This window comes from Haliotis asinina, chromosome 13, assembly GCF_037392515.1.
Source record: "Haliotis asinina isolate JCU_RB_2024 chromosome 13, JCU_Hal_asi_v2, whole genome shotgun sequence".
Lineage (NCBI taxonomy): Eukaryota > Metazoa > Mollusca > Gastropoda > Lepetellida > Haliotidae > Haliotis > Haliotis asinina.
This window is the reverse complement of record NC_090292.1, coordinates 18,255,898-18,276,065: the sequence shown is the minus strand read 5'-3', so window position 1 is coordinate 18,276,065 and position 20,168 is coordinate 18,255,898. Positions and strand designations below refer to the sequence as shown.

The 20,168-nt window shown below is 40.7% G+C and overlaps 1 protein-coding gene across 2 annotated transcripts; it reads right to left on the bottom strand.

Annotated features, from left to right (window-relative positions):
• Positions 1 to 1,212: 1,212 nt before the first annotated feature.
• LOC137259848 (acetylcholinesterase-like) lies at positions 1,213 to 17,029 on the bottom strand. 2 transcript variants are annotated; one of them, XM_067797473.1, is made up of 4 exons: positions 16,953 to 17,029; positions 4,037 to 5,509; positions 3,611 to 3,774; positions 1,213 to 3,354 (listed from the first exon to the last, which is right to left on the bottom strand). In XM_067797473.1, the coding sequence occupies exons 1-4, from the start codon at positions 17,024 to 17,026 to the stop codon at positions 3,317 to 3,319; spliced, it is 1,749 nt and encodes a 582-aa protein (XP_067653574.1). In that variant the 5' UTR covers positions 17,027 to 17,029; the 3' UTR covers positions 1,213 to 3,316. The 2 variants fall into 2 exon arrangements, with proteins under 2 accessions (XP_067653574.1, XP_067653575.1); XM_067797474.1 differs by lacking the exon at positions 16,953 to 17,029 and adding an exon at positions 16,572 to 16,667.
• Positions 17,030 to 20,168: the final 3,139 nt, after the last annotated feature.

Below are 20,168 nucleotides of genomic sequence, written 5' to 3'. Positions count from 1 at the left end.
TCATCGTTCTCATTGGAACCCAAACGTGCGAAGTACCTTTATGTGACCCGTGCTTTACGTCGTTATATTACGTCGTTATATTACGTCGTTATATTACGTCGTGTCTGCTTGAGATGGGAGGAAGAATTAGACTTTCACCATGTTAGTGAAATCAAATAAGACAGGGTCGTGTCGATGACAGACCTAAAACACCAGGGGCCCGTTTCACAAAACTCTCGTAAGCCTAAGATCTCGTAACTTCCCTCGTAGCATTTGCACCGCTTATGTTACAGTATGCCAGGTACAAATGCTACGAGAAAAGTTACGAGATCTTAGGCTTACGAGAGTTTTGTGAAACGGGCCCCTGGGTTCTAACCCAGGATCCTGGCTTTCTGGTTACTGCACAAGAGGATACAAACTTCCAGTCAAAATATACACGCAAAGGTGTGTCAGGTTGTTCACTCGGTTTGTGTGTGACACAAGTGACCAGCGTATGTGTGCTTGTACATAGTATGGTCATTTGTTGTCCTTCCTCTTGCCGGTGCCGTTGTTCTTGTTTAACACAAATCCCATGTTGTTTCTGAACTGATTAACTCGCTCTTTTTTATATTTTACTCATTATTCACAACGTGACCCTGATTCACAAAGCGCTACGCTGATCGTAAGTGTATGTTGAAGTGTGTGAGTTACGATCACATTCGTGGTACAACGAACGCAAGTCTATGTTTAAGCGTGTGATTGTACTGGCTTTACAGTGGACTTCCAGATCTCGTCTGGCTGGGGGTCATTCACTACCGACTTTGATGACTCCTCCTTCAACCTGCCTACCTCTGACCTGTTCCCAGGTAAATCTTACAATACATGAATTTGGACGGTATGTGAGTACTGACATTAGATTTGTTTGTTTGTTTGATTAATTAATTAATTGACAAAACAGAATACTATGTGTGCCATGAATGGTACAATAAAAATAAAGAGTCCCTGACTGTCCTACGATTTGTTAGATGGATGTTATCGGAACCATATCATTTCTTTTTCTGGCCTTTATGTGTAGAAGATAGGCTCTGCATGTACAGTCAGTGCTACTTACTGTCATACACTACGGTTGTTAGTATAAAGCAATGCGATCACAATACTGGTGGGATTATCTCAACATGTAAGCAGTTTTTTTGCGAGTACACTGCCCCAATAACTAGTATTACACTGGATAATAAACAGGAACGACTACCTGTGTGAGTCCATTGGGTGATTTTATTTCATTTCTCTTTACAGAAGAAATATGACGTGAATATTTTGGCATGATTCGAAACAATGAGCCTCTGAAATATAAAAAGCTGTAGCCTGACACTACACGAAGAGGTTCACCAGGGTGTAACAGAACGTCTACAACGTGATTCCCGTCAACACAAAAGTATAAACCCAGATTGAGAACGATAATATGTAGTCGACCTGATTTACTTGTATACCTTCTGTCTCATCAGTGATCGCTGGATAATGATAATCGTCGAGACTGTCCCCCTCGCTGTACTATATCATCCATGTCAGTATACTACTGCACAATAAACAGATGGGCATATGAAGGTGTTTATGTTGCTTTGTGAGTGACCTCGACCTGTGTCACAAGGTGAATACAGACATGTTCCACTCATACCACAGCTGACTTGTCTGATTAGATGTTTTGTGCCAGGTGACTTCACTGAGTATATAATGTCTATGGCAGTTGACTCGCTGGATAACACGTCCTCATATTGTACTAGGACATGTACTTGTTGACGTCTCAGGGGATATATTGTAGTCAGAGGCACTTGGTGACTTCTCAGGGGATATAAGGTAGGCAGAGGCACTTGGTGACTTCTCATGGGGATCTAATGCAGGCAGAGGCACGTGGTGGCTTCTCAGGGTATATAATGCAGGCCTAGGCACTTGGTAACGTCTCAGGGTATACAATGTTGGCATAGGCACGTGGTGACTTCTCAGGTGTATAATGTAGGCAGAGGCACTTGGTGACTTCTCAGGGGTATACTGTAGGCAGAGGCACTTGGTGACTTCTCAGGGGTATAATGTAGGCAGAGGCACTTGGTTACTTCTCAGGGGTATAATGTAGGCAGAGGCACTTGGTGACTTCTCAGGGGTATACTGTAGGCAGAGGCACTTGGTGACTTCTCAGGGGTATAATGTAGGCAGAGGCACTTTCTAATCTCTCATGAAGTATAATGAAGGGCCAGGTACTTGTTGAACTCATAACGTGGGATCGAGATGAGTAACAAGACAAGTACAGTATTAGTTCCAAGGCGTCCTTGGTAGGTATACTGGGCTGTGGTATAGGTGATGACTATCTACCAGCTGACTTTTCTGAGTACATAACGTGGACCTCCTGAAGTGGAACCGTGAGTAATAACAAAATAAAGAGAGACATACTCGGCCACAAATGTTAAGGACCACCCCGATATGCAATACTTTGGTATTGTGTGGATCGTATGAAGTATTAAATACTTCAATATAGAAAATTGAGGTGGTCGTCAATTTCTTTTGTTGAGTATGTTCCTAATTCAATGTCATTCTTGATAGGTGCATACGGCTGTGGTACGTAGTGAATCTCAGCCAAGTGTTTACTGATATCAAACATATCAACACGAGCTGATAAAGTAATAAATATGCGGTGCTTGCCGAGGATACTTTTACCTTTATCAACGAGTGTTGACATAATTGATATTGGTAGACACGATGGTGAGAATCTATTTATCATCGAAAGTCATTCATCATTAGTTTTCAATGAAAAATGTACATCTCTGAGCCAGGAACTGCCATTAGGTTTGCGGTGCAGTGATGTCAAAGCACTGTGACGTCATTAAGTTCATGACGTCATTATTGTGTACTTCTGCTGTTGCGTCATTTATTTGTGTAACTGTCTACTGAGTTGAATGAATAATGATAAAAAAAAAGTGATAAAAAAAACTTATACTGGTACAAAGGGTTAAAAAAAAGTTCATGACGTCATAGCATTGTCAGGGCATTGTGCAAAATCTACTGTCAAAGCGATATCTCCCGTGGAACACAGTTTTGGGTGATAAAGGTGATGCCAATTGACTTGTGAGAGTAGATAACAGTTGCCTGCCTTATCTTAGCAGTGAATTTACCAGCTGATTTCTCGGTGTGTAAAATATAGGCTTGGGTACAGGTTGACTTGCAACCGTGAGGAATAGCAAACTAAAGTGTTATTAACAATTCCATGGTGTCCTTGAGAAGTATGTTGACTGTAGACACTATAGACGCAGCAGTGTACAAGACATCACAATATCTACGTCCCTCTGAGTCTGGTTGTTATGATGCTGTCCTTTCATCCTCTTGTGCAGTACCCCTGGCCTTCCGGTGGATCTGCAAATCATCAGATGGATTCATTATTTGTCTCGCTACAGTTCAGTATAACATCCACAAAAACCAGCCAGGACTGACATGGAGAGGGGCTGTTACCTGGCTACAAACAAACGTACCTTTTGTACTGAAGCATATATCTATCAGCGATAGCAGTATTTAAAATGTGAGTTTGGCGTAAGCTGTTTTGGACAGTATACGATACCGAATATTTGTTTGTAAGCAAAATCACCTTTGAATCTATAGTGTGCCAAATTACCTTTAGAAGTCATCGGTAGAATCCTGTTGATGAAGACACATTCGTGGTGGACTACCCCGTTCCCTGTTGTTAAGTTGCTGCCCACGTCCAGTGCCATGTACGAGAGATCAGTGTTGTCGGAGGCGGGCCATTTCACCTTCACAGGGACAGGAGCGTTAGGGTTCCTGCAGATAGGATCTTTCGTTTGATGTGTTTTATTATCGGGTTAAATTGAGTATGTGAATACGGGTTTACAAAGTATTTGGAAAAATAGTGGAGTACAAAAATGCACTGTGGACAATGTGCACGAGACATAAACAGATGCTCTTTCTTCTGTGTATTCCTCGAGAATTATAATTTTGTGGGCCAGGCGAAATGTGTATCGACCGAAAGGCCAACATTGCAATCACCGGCTAAATAATTCACATGTACCACTCACTCACTCACCCTGACTTAGCAAAGTTGGTCCAATAGGTCATGATGGTCTTGCTGAGTTCCACCTCCTCTTCTGTACATCCAAGGGACTTTTCCAGAGCCCAACCAAATACAAAATCAAGCTCGTACATATGGGCTGCTCCTATCCACTGCGGAAAAGTACTAACTGACAGTCGGTGATTAAAGCTGTAGACATAGGTAGGGTTAGCAGGAGAGTACAATCTGTCAAACTCAAGATGAGGACATTTAAATCCCCTATCTGAAGTTGCGCGAGTAATGACATCAAAATAGTCTTTGTCTTTCAGGGGGGCCTTCAGACTTTCGTAAAAGAGACGAAAAGGTTCTTCGATTGTGTTGGTGTTTGCAATGTTTAACCTGAGAAGACTTTCATATTCCGAGCGACTTAATATCAGTTTATCTGGCAATGTAGAAACCTTTCGTATCTGCTTCAATGTCAGTGCAGAAAATAGTGTCATCTCATTTTTTGTAAAGCCATGTAGTATACTAGTCTGTTTAATGGAACCAGTTGACAGTAGACTTTTGGGGTTATTGGGGAGGAAGTGCCCATCCACAACTGGACGAAATGGAATTCCTTCATCAAACAAACCTAGCTGGAGATCTGCCATAGTTTGTGCATGTGCTGTCTTCAAGCAGTCATATATGTCCGCATCAGTTGAAGATGGACATTGAAGGAGATCAGCAAATCTCTTCAGTCTCCGTTTTGCTGTTTTCGGCACGGTGTATGCCCATGGGCAATTGGGAGTCCCACTCTGTATGATGGCTCTGTCAAACAGGTCACGTGACAATGGTGACAAAAGGTGATGACCCACGCTTGCAGCACCAGCACTTTCTCCAAATATGGTCACCCGAGATGGATCTCCACCAAAGTTGACAATATTGTCCTTCACCCACTGTAAGGCTAGTCGTTGATCCATCAAGCCCATGTTGCCAGGGATGGTATCTGGTCCAAGATAGCTGAACCCTAAAGGCCCCAATCTATAATTCATTGAAACAACGATGACGTCATTCTCTGCTGCAAGGTATTTTCCTTCATAAAGTGGCATCCTTGATGAACCACTGAAAAACCCTCCGCCATAGATCCAGACCATCACTGCCTGATGGCCACCGTTCTCTGATGGCGCCCACACTGTAAGATGTAGACAGTCTTCACTGTAATCGTCGGGTATCTGTCTGTGAGCCTCAACTGCGTCAAGAGCGTCTTTAATTTGGAAGCAAGATGGCATCTGTTTTCGTGCATCCCTCACTTCCGGTCCCCAAGACTCTGAGGGCTGTGGGTATTTGAAGCGGAGATCGCCTACAGGAGGCTTGGCGTATGGGATTCCATAGAATATGTCAAGAGACTTGCCCAGCACTGACACACGTTGTCCTAGAAGTGGGCCATTTAAAGTTGACACTTTCTGTGTTTTCCCCTTGTGAAACAACGCCAAAAATGTCACAAGAATGAATTTTGGTCCTGTCCACATTCTGAAAGAACGGAAGAGATCCATTTATTAGTTTCACCTCTCATCTTTACTTTACAAGATATGTTCCCAGTTCATCATAGTTCCTTTGTTCTGGACATATGCTGCTCATATTTGCTAAGGGTTACAACTTTACTTAAACTTAGATTTTTATTTTGAAGTTGTACCCATTTGGCAAGTAATTGTATGGTAAGCCTTCTTTAGGCAAACAATCATTTAATCTAATCCTATGCAGTTGAACATGAGTAACCATAAAAGTGTCTTTGATGGCACGAGTCAACCATTTTGCATATCGTGGAATGATCCATTCACAAGTACACAACGCCTATCAGTAGCAAGTGTGGGATCCACCAGAAAAAATAACATAGGCTACGATCCATGCTTACAATGAGCTTAAAATTAATACTGTCATTTATTGACATTGCTATAAATGAAACCCAGTCATTAAAGTTGCTCCATTCAGCATTTAAATACCTTAAATCGACCTTTTTGACAACAGCGCACGCTTCTCTCCCTCGAACGGAATTTCAGCCAATCAGAAGGGCGCGCCTCTGTGACGCAATATGAGCTACACCTGTGTGGGTTGCTTCACCAACTTTTCAGGCAGAGGATTATTTCGTTTATAGGTTTATCTAAACTTGCAATCGAGCCAATTGTTTTGAGAAAATGAAAACTTCATGATTGAACAATCTGCTGTCATTTAATACCTGCCTTCATTATTTTCCGAGATACAACTTCATAGAAGATTGTATCAAAATCGCTTCTTGTTATAATGGATATAAATCGTTCTGTTACAATCTTCGGTCATGATTCACAAACATATTGAACTACGTGTAGGAAGTAGTTTTGATCTTTTGAACAAACCATAATCTAACTGATTCTCAAACTGACTTTGGACTATGACAGCCCCGATTTTAAAATGGCTGCGCCGTGTGGCGAACATCCGCAGGTCTGAGAATAAATGCTATCTACGATTGTTTACACAGAAAATCTAAGCTACTTTCTCCTGGTAGCAACATGTGTATTTGATTGACAGACAATGCATGTCCGTCAACCAATCAGATCGCGTTTTTTTATCACCGCGTGATAGCTTGTTGCTAAGGTGCCATAGGTCCCCCCAAGCTTTCGGTTGTCAGGACATTTGACCCTGCAAAGTAGCTTGCCGTTGTTGTTGATAATGGGGAAACGATATGCATGGGGAACGTGCAGTTCTGACGAGAGATATCAAGAGAGGCTAGAGAATGCAATTTCATTCCTTTTCCGAAACCTAAGACCCGTTTGGAAACCGTTTTGGTGTCGTGTTTGCGATGGATTTGGGCTTGTTGAAGACCACATCATCGGCTGAATACCAACATCAACAAACACAGACATGAGTCGTCAAAGGTATGTTTAATCATTGATACATCAACCCTTGAAGTAACTGTCAAGATTTCATTGAGTGGAATTATAATGCGTCTATGCTGGAAATACATCTTACGTATGTTCAAGAAAGATCTACTGCATGTAAGCATACTGACAGCTAGCAAAGCGTATCAAATATTCATTTTGTTTTGTGTTACATTCGATTTTATTTCAATTTTTTTCTACTTTAATCTTTACAGTCTGAAGTACACTTTACAATGATTCCATTGAGAAGCTAGCTGTTGTTATTATCAATAAATATATGCATGATAAATTGTCAAGTTGAGGTACTGCCAGCAGATAGTGTATTGCATCATATAACGAAAATCAATATTTGACCTTAAACACACGTTAAACATCTGTGATGAGTTCTAGAATTTCTGGGGAATCGGATAATCACTGCATTGTTCTGACAGTATTTCAAGGATCCGAGTGGACCAACAGCTGAGATTCCATAGCAGATTCCTGCGATATCGGGGGAGATTCAACACCAACCCGGCCACCACCAAGAAAGAGGAACTGTTTGGATACCAGTGATTTATTTCTAATGTATATTTCAGTAAGAAAAAGAAGAGTATATAGCAGCGTGCCATTTCAAGAATACAATTCCTTTAAGAGTTGTTTAAATGTTTTTGTGCTCCTATCGCAAACTTTACTATTATTTGAAAAACCGTTCGCTAATGTGACAAACACTGATAAGTGAGGAACAAGACCACACAACAAAAGAATGGTACATCATCTATTTTTATTTTGTCCTCACTTGTCTGTGTATGATGATTTTATTTAACCCCCACATTTGGGCAGAGAAGAAAAAAATAATGAATTAATTGAGCCATCTAAAATAATGTAACCAAGTTGTAATAAAACAAATGTGATCATAACAGCATATAAAAAACTCATGCAACATAACACACATAAAAATAACAACACAAACTTAATGGAGGATGAGATAAAGTATACTTAAAATGTTTAACCTCAAAATTAAGCAACTAAAATTATGTTATTAAAAAATTTGATGTATGTGAAGAAGACTGATCTGAAACAAATATTGCCTCATATTTACTCTAAGTAATTGTTTTTCTGAAACTTTCATTACAAAATGCCATTTAGAAAGTGGTCAAATGTAGCATGTTACATTTGGGATTACACTTTCTAAGTGAAGTGTCGAACTGAGTACAGACATTTGATTTCAGTAATTCCGCTGTCCTGTTCAGGACATAATATCTGGCAATCAGGAGTGGCTTCAAGGAAGCAGAAATTATTGTTGAATAGTTGTCCAGTCTCGTGTAGATAGGTTGAGACTTTGTGCTCTAGATATCTCTTCTTGGACTCTACTTTGTTCTTCTTCCCATAGGAAAGAGATGCTGAGTGGATAGAAGTCTATGGAAATAGACTGTTGAGAAAAGATAGTGCAGGTTTCTTCTTTCAATATCCTTCCGAAAATTGGAAACTGTAAGGCGATTAGACCTCATCTCTTTTCAAAAACCAACTCTCCGTCTGTTGCTTTTCTCATCCTCTACTTTCCCAAGATCTGTAGGTTGATACTGGGCGTTAGATCTTCATACCTAGGAGGGAGCTGTACAGGTTATACTTTTGGAAACTTGACAGGGGCACACATACTCGATACTTTAGGGGATATCTGTTTTAGTCTGAAAATAGGAAATTGAATAAATAGAACTAATAACTTTAAGCAGTGACACATTGTTCGTATGTACTTCATTCCAAATTACTTTTTTGCCTGTTATTTTTCAGCCATCACTCCACTTCAGCAACACCAGACAGTCCAAATTCAGAATCTGAGATCCCAGGTAGGATCAAGGATCAAGGACCTGAGGACGATTTTGAAGACAAAAGACAAGGGAATTGTAGAGCTGAGGGAAGAACTTAAGAAATATCAAAGATGTAATGTGACCAGTGTCTGAGTGAGATCAGGGAAACTAAAGGGTTTGTCAAATACTACGCAGTAGTTCAAGCCATTCAGCCTCGGTTTCAGCGTTAAAATAGGGCGATCTGGCAAAATTAAAATTGATATTGTGTTTGGGAATGTCAACCGGCAATCGGGCTCTGCCAGTGTATCCGCCATTTTGACAGCTTAGCATCCGAAAGCTTGGGGGATGTAGCAACAGTAACCAAGGTGGGCGGAGCTTGGCGCGATAGTCGGAACCATGTATAGCGAAGTGGGTGTCATTATAATATTACTAACAGTATTTCGGTGACTTCAACGAAAACCTCGATCGGTCCTGAGGAAGAAATCCTTATGTTTCAAGCTGTGTCATGCAAAGTACTTTTGGTTATAAATCATTTACTGTTAAGTTGTTTTGATTTTTTTAACTCGATGGAAACAAGTGTGAATAACATCTTCTATCTTGGAAGCGTGGTGGATGTCCAGCCACCCGATTTAATAAGTTCAGGCCTCAACACCGCACCTTACGCACGCGCAAACAACATATTTAGAACGAAGTGAGGGGTCTCGTGGAAATCTGCACGTGGTGACACCACCACCCGACACCTGGGAGCATTTAACAGCAATCTAACGATTCGGCATGTCTTTGTTGACGTCGAGAAATCAGCAAAATTGACGAGCTTGTTAGACATATTATACACATGAGCGTTAATTAAGCACCACCAAAAATAATATTTGATTGTAACAAAACGGGATGAAAACAGAGACAGAGAAGTCAACCAGATATATTTAAATACACATGAAGTTAGCATGAAGTTCGCGTGCTGACTCAAATACATGCTTTTCATGCTAAAGTTCCGTCATGGTACAAGCGACTGTGGAGTATAAAAAGGTGAAATGAAGTATTCTCACTGCTTTCTTATGGACGCATCGATAAGTGAAAAGTGCTTAAATTGAACTTTTTTGGACATGCCGAGGCCTAGGCTTTCTGAAAATACCAGATGCCAGATTACTGGTATGCATGAAGCTGGTTTGTCCTGTCGCAGCATTGGGTCCACATTGAATTATTATATCAATCACACTGTCATTAGTCCCCTTGTAAGGAAACATGCGGCCACTGGTTACGTCAAGGATCGTCCACGATCAGGAAGGCTGAGAAAGACCACTCCCCGTGATGACCGTGCCCTAGTTCGACTAGTGAGACGCAGGCCCATGACCAATGCCAAAGATCTAAGAGAACAATGGAGAGTGGGTGTTCGTCCCTCAACCAGCACCATCCGAAGGAGGCTAAGGTCCGCTGTCCCCGTGCGCGTCGTCCAGTCAGACGTCCCTTTCTCCATTGATAGACACAAGGCTCAACGGCAAAACCACAATCAGAGGGCATGGCGCAGGATCCATTGGTCTAATGAAAGCGGTTTTCTTTTTCGCGTTACTGATGGCAGTTGGCGAGTTTGGAGGCTTATCAACAGCAGATGATCCATGCAGCTGAAACCTTTGGAGGTGGATCTGTAATGGTGTGGGGTGTATCTCCTTTTATCGCATACTTGCTGTTGACAGATTACCTTGGCCTGATCACAACCCAGTTGAGCATTTATGGGACCAAGTTCAGGTAAGAGATCGACCTGTTCAAAATCTACAGGAATTAGCCCAGGCTCTTCATGACGAATGGCAGAGGATTCCAATGATGCGCATTCGGCATTTGATTTCCAGCATGACGAGGAGGGTTCCAGCAGTTATCCGTGCGAGGGGAGGATTAACCAAATAGTGATGTCACCATTACTGTTGGCTTAGGATTGAACAGTGAACGTTATTTGAGAACTTTGCGTACCTTGGACCACAGACATTGTCTGTGTGACCATAGTTTTGGACCTGATTATTGATGACGTTTTTAGTGGCCGTCAATAAATTACAGCCGAAAGTAGCAGCAGTGTTGGTAGTTGATGGACTGACACTTTAGATGGTTCAGATAGGGGATAACCATGTGTTTTGGTTCCATATCATGAATCACCAGTGTGTTTTGTTAAACGCAATCATATAGCATGAAAATGAGTGGTGCTAAAGTAATGTTCATGTATTATACTTGTTAAACCCTTCCTCACATGATGTCACTCCAAGGCTCTGACGACAGAGGTAACCTGTCAGATGTTTCGTTGACGGGCGAGAGGGAAGGAGGTCACATTTTGGCAACGTTTAGAGACAAAATAGTAATTCACTTAAGAGTGAGTGAGTGAGTTTAGTTTTACGCTGCACTCAGCAATATTCCAGCAATATGGCGGTGGTCTGTAAATGATTGAGTCTGAACCAAACAATCCAATGATCAACAACATGAGCATCGATCTGCGCAATGGGGAACCAATGACAAGTGTCAACCAAGTCAGGGAGCCTGACCACCCGATCCCGTTCGTCGCCTCTTATGATAATCATAGTCGCAATTCACTTAAGACTAACCACAAGTCATTCATATGTAATGGTTAAAAGAGTACAGAAAGTGTGAGTTTATTCGTTCTTAAAATGTATAAACCTAATTTGACCCTACACCATAGTCTGTTTTCTGTAGAATCCATAATTTGATCCTTAGCAAAGTGTGAACAGTATATGCAGCAGCTAATATCCAACACAGTACAAACGTCATTTCATTAAAATGTTGCAATTCTCAGGAATATTCTGCAGTGGTCAGTAGTGCACGTGTATAGTGGGTCAGCCTCTCAATTGCAATTGTCCTGGTGGCAATTGTCCTAGTGGCAATTGTCCCAAACCTATTACATCAGCAGTCAGGACACCCAACCTGGGTCTTGTTTTGGAAAACTAACCACACTTCCTGAAAGGTGAGTATTATTTTTGCCAACGCCATTGCTGTTTCCACCCTAAGCATATTTTGTACAGTCGTTCAAATATACTGCCTTGAATTTTTGAAACGCTGATCAAACAAATTTGTGTTGGATTTGAGAAGATAGTCATTTTATGTACATGTACAAAATAACAATTCTGTATACTAGTACGTACAACTGTTCGTTTGGGGCTAGTCATCAAGCTAACACCTGGTGCTTAACCTAATGACACCCAGTCTTTTGAGTTGAGATGTTTTACCTTAAAGGTTGCGGAGCAAGGTGTTGATAAAAAAGGAAGTATATAGAGGCCATTTCACTTGACTCAAGAAATATAATACTTCCTTTTCTATTCATTAGAGGCTTTCGAATTTTGTATAATTACATTTAGAAAAAATAATCACTCAAAATTCGATCATCGAAATCCAGTTATACCAGCTGTAAACTGAAGAGTTTTCACTTTTTTGTTCAGACACATAAGGGCATAGTTTAGTATTCCAAAATAGAATGATAGCCCAGACAAAACTTATCTTTATACGGCATCATAGCTAAAATGGATAGAATTATCATTAAAACGACCGCACGTTATCAGAAATTATAACTAAAATGGATAGAATTATCATGAAAACGACCGCTCGTTATCAGAAATGAGCGGTCCACTGTAACTTGATAACGCCCGCAAAATGCTTGACGACGGGCCATTATCAAGCCCGTTGTTAGGTGGCGTCATAATTAGCTCAGCTGTTGAAGTTCAATCACCTACGGCTCGAATGAACTTGGGTTCATTATTGACCATACATCTGGCTCACATTCGTCACATGTGCCTGTGCCATTATGCACTTTCCTGCCTATGCCAACCATAACAATTTCACCATAAATGAAAGCATACAGCAAGGAAAATATCAACTTGAAGTCTAACGTTGTTGATCACTGAAAACAATGGCGGCTGGTAGTATGAGCAAAGGTCAAGGTCGAATGTCGTCACTCTCAATAGTGACGTCATCTGTGTTGTTCTATGACGTTTCTATATTTGCAAAATGTGTGTCAGTGACCTCCGTCGTTTTGTTGTTGGCAGTAAATGCTTCTAAACCGATGCCGCTGTTTTTATTCTTATTGTATTGAAAATTCTATTCATTTTAGCTATAATAACGGTAACGCTATTTTTCAGGGCATTATCATTTGCAGAAGCCCTCGGTCTTTTCAACTGCCCTCCTTCGTCGGGCAGTTAGTGAAAGACCTCGGGCTTCTGCAAATGATAATGCCCGCAAAATGCTTAACGACGGGACATTATCAAGCCCGTTGTTAGGTGACGTCATAAGTAGCTCAACTGTTGAAGTTCATCACCTTCGGCTCGTTTGAACTTGGGTTCATTATTGACCATATATCTGTCTCACATTCGTCACACGTGCTTGTGCCATTATTCACTTTCCTGCCTGTGCCAACCATAACAATTGTACCATAAATGACAACATACAGCAATGAAAATATCGACTTGAAGTCTGACGTTGTTGATTACTGAAAACAATGGCGGCTGGTAGTATGAGCAGAGATCAAGGTCGAATGTCGTCACTCTCAATAGTGACGTCATCTGTGTAATTCTATGACGTGTCTATGTTTGTAAAATGTGTGTCGGTGACCTCCGTCGTTTTGTTGTTGGCAGTAAATGCTTCTAAACCGATGCCGCTGTTTTTATTCTTATTTTATTAAAAATTCTATTCATTTTAACTATAATAACGGTAACGCTATTTTTCAGGGCATTATCATTTGCAGAAGCCCTCGGTCTTTTCAACTGCCCTCCTTTGTCGGGCAGTTAATGAAAGACCACGGGCTTCTGCAAATGATTTAAGGATTGACTGTGTATTTCTTTCGTTGCATTGAAGTATGAAACTAAAAACCAATGTGCAAACTTTTGTAAGAATCCGACTCTTACAAAAGTTTGCACATTGGTTTTTAGTTCCATACTTCAATGCAACGAAAGTAATACACACTAGTCAATCCTTATAATTAAATTCAGCAACAAATACTATACCCTTTCAACAATATTTTCTTTAAAAGTAATCAAATTCATCGAAACAAATATCTTTGTTACCACCGATTAACATTTTCGGCGTGACATGGCGTGACATGACTCAGGTGACTCATTTACATAAAATGACACGCCTACCAAACCATTGGCCAATCAGCATAGAGCACCCCCAAACAGCTGTCAATTAACCATGCTAAGATCGGTCGGTGAATCAGAGTGAAACAACTCAACGTGACGCGTCCCGGTATCGGCAAAGTTTCAAGTTCAAACGTTTGAAATACTACCTGGGAACTGAAAGAGACAGTTTGAAAAGTGAGAATTGGAAATGAAGCCCAATGATATGAAGTTAGTGGAACTGAGATTGTAGTATTTGCGCAAGGAGAAAGAGGGTGTGATGTGACTGGGATTGCGATGCCATGAACTGATGTTCCAACGTGCGCATGCTCTTGTCGAGGCGTTGCAACGTTATTAACGTTCACGGATAATTTTGAGTTGTTTGTTTATGTTAACCACAATGTATCACTTCAATGTTTACCCAAAGTTCATTAAGGTACCCGAGTGCAAGGGAATTCCCTCGCTGTGTAAAGGTATTCCCCGACATTCCTCAGGTCCGAGAGTAGTCCGGCGTGGGCGTGGCGTATTTTTTTTTCAGATTAAGTAACTGAAGGAATTACAGCAAATAACAATCTGTTATGAAGTGTTGTCGGGGCAATAGCTTATGTTTTTAGGAAAAGATAGTCACTCTAGGAGAGTGTCACAAGTCATGCCCCTGGAGATTGTTTACATCTGAACATAGAAGTAGTGCCGATGATTACGAACGTGCACTAGATATAACATCATTTTTTTTTTGTAAAATGAGTTTAAATTTGTCAATTGCACTTCATAGCAAGAAAAATTACGGCTCATAAACTTCTTCATGGCGCACATTCATGATGTTCGTAATCATCATAATCTTTTCTTAAAAACATAAGCTATTGCCCCGACAACACTTCATGCTTAAACGCATTCAACACGGGTGGTCAAAGATGGATAAGTATAAAAATGTAATAGTAGGAACTAAAAGCAAAACTCACCGATACGGGTACTTCTTCCAACGACGCCATGTTTTGCTGCGTGAGTTTCCGCTCGCGACCGAAAAATCTCCGAAGATGGCCGAGCGTGTTTCCTGTATTACCGACATTAATTGCTTCCGATAGGGCCGATGGGTTTCTATTATTACCGTTAAACTACCGATATCGCTGCAATTGTTTCGCGAGTGGGCTGCGTTTGTTTACATTTGAGATGCAATTCCTTCAAATTTGCTGTAATTCCTTCAATTACTTAGGGGAGGCCTGTTGTTTGACTCGAGGAAAACTGGGAGTTCTCACACTCTAGCCGCAGTTTCTCTCAATTTCGCGCCGAAATGAAACGCGTAGGTGTTTTGTTTCTCTCTTGAATGGATAGTGTTCTCAGCAGGATGAAGCCAACAGATATTTTCGGTATCCGTTGGGGTCATGAACGATATCGATGCGAATTAAAGAGGATACATGCAAATCTTAGAGACTGCATTCAGAGTGTACACAAACATAGCGTCAAGGGTCGGTGATCACTTCCAGATTGATGGTCGTGGTTACGGTACTGTCAGTGCTTTGATCCCAGAAAATTCATGCCTGGCTACGATAGATGGAGTATGCTACAAAGCGAAGATAGAAATCTACAACAGTTTCCCGAGCGACTGTCGGTGGTAGCGAGAGGACGGCACGGGAATCCAGGTGCACAATGTCATGCGAACATTAAAGTGTATTACTTGTTCAAAAGGTTAATTACAGGTTAATGAAATTCTACTCGAGTTCTTTTTTTTCCAAACATAAGCTAAACTTTGTTGACAACAATACGCTCTTTAACATAAAAGCTTACGGGGAACTAGATGCCGTAATGCAGTCAACTGAGTGATCAGTATGAAAATTGCTTCACCAAGCTTGTAACGTCACGTATTACCATGTGTGACGTCATAGATATGCGGGCATATCTATATATTTGTGACGTCAAAGATATGCGGGCACGAAGTTTAGTTTCAGAATCTGTGGCAAATGAAATTGCATTGCTTTTAAAATTATAAAGTGTGTTTTGGGGTGGTTAAAAACCTGCATCAGGAATAAACGCAGGACTTTACGAAGCCCTAGCAGCCTACGATCTCGTAACTTTTCTCGTAGCCCTCGTACTTCCTATATGTTTCAGTAGATATACAGAGGATAAGCATGTTACGAGATAAGTTACGACATCTTAGGCTTACGAGAGCTTTGTGAAATGAGGTCCTGGGCATTAATCTTGCAATGCCTTCGTCAGCTGATCTAACCCCCACCTCCATCCCCACCCCAACCCCACCCCCAGCCCTCTCTTTTGTTCACCTACTCTCTCCTCCTCCTCCTCTACTCCCTTCACGATGTCGAACACAGAACGCAGTAACGCTTTAGAAGATGCGTTTTTCACGGTGCACTCGTCTCATGTGTCAAAACAAGTACCATAACTGTGGAATTATAATTAACAGATATATATATATAATATCACCTATACGTTTCCTTGTGTTGGCGTACGTAATAATATTGAGCGATCCATTTGGCCTCAACGTGAACGTTAACTGCAGTGATCGTAATACATTTGCCAATCCCCTGAAAAAATCACTTTTCTCAAAGCAGGAAATCTCATTCTTTCACACTTACATATAATAAAAAGAGTTTCAGTTTCGAGGCCAAAGCTGACTTAGGAGATACAATTTACGTCATGGTACAGAATTCAGTGCCTCTCCCGGTGAAATCAAAATATTTGTGGATTTCCAAACATACCGTTCTAAATATTTGCTCATCCACTCCGCCTTCAATATGTCGTAATTACGACATAAGCATGCATCAAAGATAATAGAGTAAATATTTACAGTACGCAGTACAAGCGGACGCTGTCCTACTTGTGTACTGGCTCTGTTCAACAAGGGGCTTGATCAGTTGCTTGCAAACAACACAGGCGTCTCAGTGTTTGGTAGATAATTCACCGGTCTATTTGTATGCGAGAATACGCGCTCTTAATCTTCAGAGATAAACTGATATGCTCTAGAGTAACTGCTATCAAAAACTGTCGACAATCTGACAATCGTATGTTCAATGGTAGTCATTGTCCTGATAAAAAACTGTTATGGTCAAGTGGAATAAAACTAGCTGTCATTAGCTATATTTCGGACAATCCTGTGAGTCAATGATATTTGTTGGAAAACAGAATTTTCAATTTTCAAACAATTTGTCAATTTTCATGACCCACTTACCTTATACCTGACAGACGTGCACCAGACAATGAAGTGCGTGTGCACGCATAGACGCACTGTTTAACCTGGTTCATGCTACGAGCGAAATCTAAGTCAAGGCTGCTGTGACCTTTAGACGTAAATGGGTTAACCCTCTGGATGTCGAGTTTTGTTCAGGCCAGCATTTTTTGTAAAGTTTGAAAAGTGAACGTTGTGCGAGAATTGCGCTCGCGTAGTCCTGAATCTGCGTATGGCCATAAACTTACACACAAATGTAGAATATTTAATTTCCTATCCGTTGGTATAAATAAACTGATGGGCAAAAAAAACTAAACCAACATTTCAATCATGAAATACGACACATAAAACTATGTTGACATGAAACATTAGGTGGGATTCAAAGAGAATTTATTTGCCAACATTTTAATGGAAGTTACACATCAAAATGACATAAACTGTACTGACAGGAACACAAGTTATGGCAGTGGGGTAAAATGTCAACTTTCAAACTCAAACTTTCCGAATATCACTTCAGAAAAGGGAAGATTTGTCCTCGTTAAAGCGTCAATAACGTGTGTGCCCCCCCCCCCCCCCCCTCCCCCCATTGGCATCAATGCACGCTTGAACACGTCGACGAATAGAGTTGATGAGACGTCTGATGACGTGATTCGGTACGGCTTGCCATTTCTCTTCCACTGCCTGTATCAAGGTGTCTCTGCTTGATGGAAGTGGATGTCTGGCCCTTATTTGCCGGTCAAGATGGTCCCAAGGTTTTCAATGGGCGACAGGTCTGGTGATCTGACAGACCACTGCAAGGTGTTGACGTTGTTTGCCGCTAGAAAGTCTCTTGTAACCCTGGCTGTATGGGGACGAGCGTTGTCGTGTTGGAACAGCACTCGTCGGTTCTGTTGGAGGTAGGGAATGACAACAGGGCGAAGCACGTCGTCGATGTACCCCTGGGCATTGAGGTTTCGTTCAAACACGACAAGGTCAGTTGTGTGGTCACTGCATATTCCGCCCCAAACCATCACGCTTCCACCCCCGAACGGTACCGTCTCCTGGATACAACATTGCGCCGTCCGTTCCCCCATTCGGCGATATACACGGATTCTCCCGTCAGCTCGATACAACTGGAACCTGCTCTCGTATCTTTTGCCAGTTCCAGTTCTGCCAATGTTGTAATCTCCTTGACCATTGGGGACGGTTACGTCGATCTTGACGGGTCAGGGTCATTCCACGGAAGGGCATGTAGGCTCGAATACCATGTCGTCGGAGACGTCGGGAAACAGTTCTCCTGCTGACAACATGGTGAGGAGCTGTTGCTGCCGTCGACGTCACCGTCACGAAACGATTACGAAGATGAATGGTCCGCAGATACTGGTCTTCGGCTGGAGTTGTAACACGAGGTCTACCGCTCCTTGTTCAATAAAGGTTCAATAAAGTCCATATTTGGGATCATGCACGTGTTTTCCTTGTTTGACTCAGTACAGTTGCGTTCGGGCGATTTTTTCCACTTCAAAACTTATGATGCGAATCCAAAATGATATCATCATCTTGAAAAATATTTTGGTATAGTTTCTTTTGCCCTTCAGTTTATAACTGCGGCTACCTCAGGGGTTTGAGAAAAAGACACAGCTAAATGTTGTCCAAAATTATTGAGTGCATTGAAAAACTGTAAATTTCTCCGTTTTTTATCCTGCACCAATAAAAACACTCTGCTACGATTATTATAATTTGTCATCTTTACGGAAAGTGTGAGCGAAGAAAATACAGCTTGATATCTGAACGACATAAGTGTATATGAAATGGATGCATAATGTCATACTCACAACATAAAAAATGACCTGCAACAGATGTAAAAAATTGATTTTCTCATATGACGTCAAACGTCGACAGAGAGGTCATGCACGTATAAAGATAAGCATAATTCCGCTATGCTTTACATTAGGTCAATGTAACTCAGATCACGTGAAGAGCATTTGCACAATGAACGAAACTATTCCAATACAAAGTTCCCAAATGTGAGCGGATACCTTTTGGTCGTTTCACAATTTGTAAGAAAAGATGCCAATGTACTACATGAGAAAGCAGGTAATAGCGATTTGGATGGTCCTATCCAATACATAATTTAGTTCTTAGATTCCCATATTCTCCTGATTTGGTAGATGTATTTTTATTAATTTTGCATCAATATTAACGGAGTAACAGCCACATTTTCAAATGTAATGAAATAACTGAAAATAATGCGACGTTTTAGTTGACGTCACGGCATGTTTTGTGCTTTTCGTGACGTCGGAAAAAGACGACACTGGTTTGATAATTAGTATATATCTAACCTAATTTCCACTCAATCTGTAAAAAGTATCGGCTACTGTGTCAGAATTCAACACTTTTTAGACAAAACACAAAATGGATGGTTTTTCCACTGAAATAGTATCCTGAATTTATCCACAATTAGACGGTTTTACTACGTATCATATTGTGAGCAACACGCGCACCTATCTGTCATCAATTTAGCGTAAATGAAAAATCAACTCCTGAATATTCATCAAATATTCTTTTAGGATAAAACCTTTTGTCCTTATGATTATGTACATTACTATGTAATTATTTTGCTTCTAAAGTATGCAATGAAAGGTGCAATGAAAGGTGCAATGAAAGGTGCAATGAAAGGTGCAATGAAAGGTACAAAGAGATCGTGTTTTTTTGTTGTTTTTTGTTTTTGTTTTTGTTTTTTTTTGCATAGAATTAACAGAATATGGACGTTAGGTTTGTCCAAAATGCGACATGACCTGGTTTATATATTTTTAAACAATTTCCCTAAACATATTGTTTGAGTTAGATATTCTGCCATCAAAATATGTTTTAATCGCATTCGAATAGACTTTATTATAGAAAACAATGATAATGAATCATGAAACGTTTTTCAACAAACTCGCACCTGGTCAATCAATTTTCATAATTGTTTTGTCTACAAAAACGACACAAACCAATACAATGAAGAAGACAATTCCTTTAAATATGTGTACCTATACATTTCATAAAATATACAAATCATTTTCATTAATACTTATTACTAATGAGGTTGAATTAAATCGGTATTTATTAACCTGTTCATATGAAACTGCAATATTTCTCCCGACGTATTGAACATTGTACATGACAGGAATGACAGGAACTAAAGCACATGTTGCAGTAATGGCTACGTGCGATCTTCTAACACTTGTGTAGAGGTTC

Bases quoted from the DNA above. Each gene is read 5' to 3' on its own strand.
- LOC137259848 (XM_067797473.1), bottom strand. From the start codon at position 17,026: ATGAACCAGGTTAAACAGTGCGTCTATGCGTGCACACGCACTTCATTG. The intron at 5,510-16,952 runs GTAAGTGGGTCA...CCGTTCTTTCAG, and splicing joins GCACGTCTGTCAGGTATAAG to AATGTGGACAGGACCAAAAT. The intron at 3,775-4,036 runs GTGAGTGAGTGA...TCCTATCTGCAG, and splicing joins ACCAACTTTGCTAAGTCAGG to GAACCCTAACGCTCCTGTCC.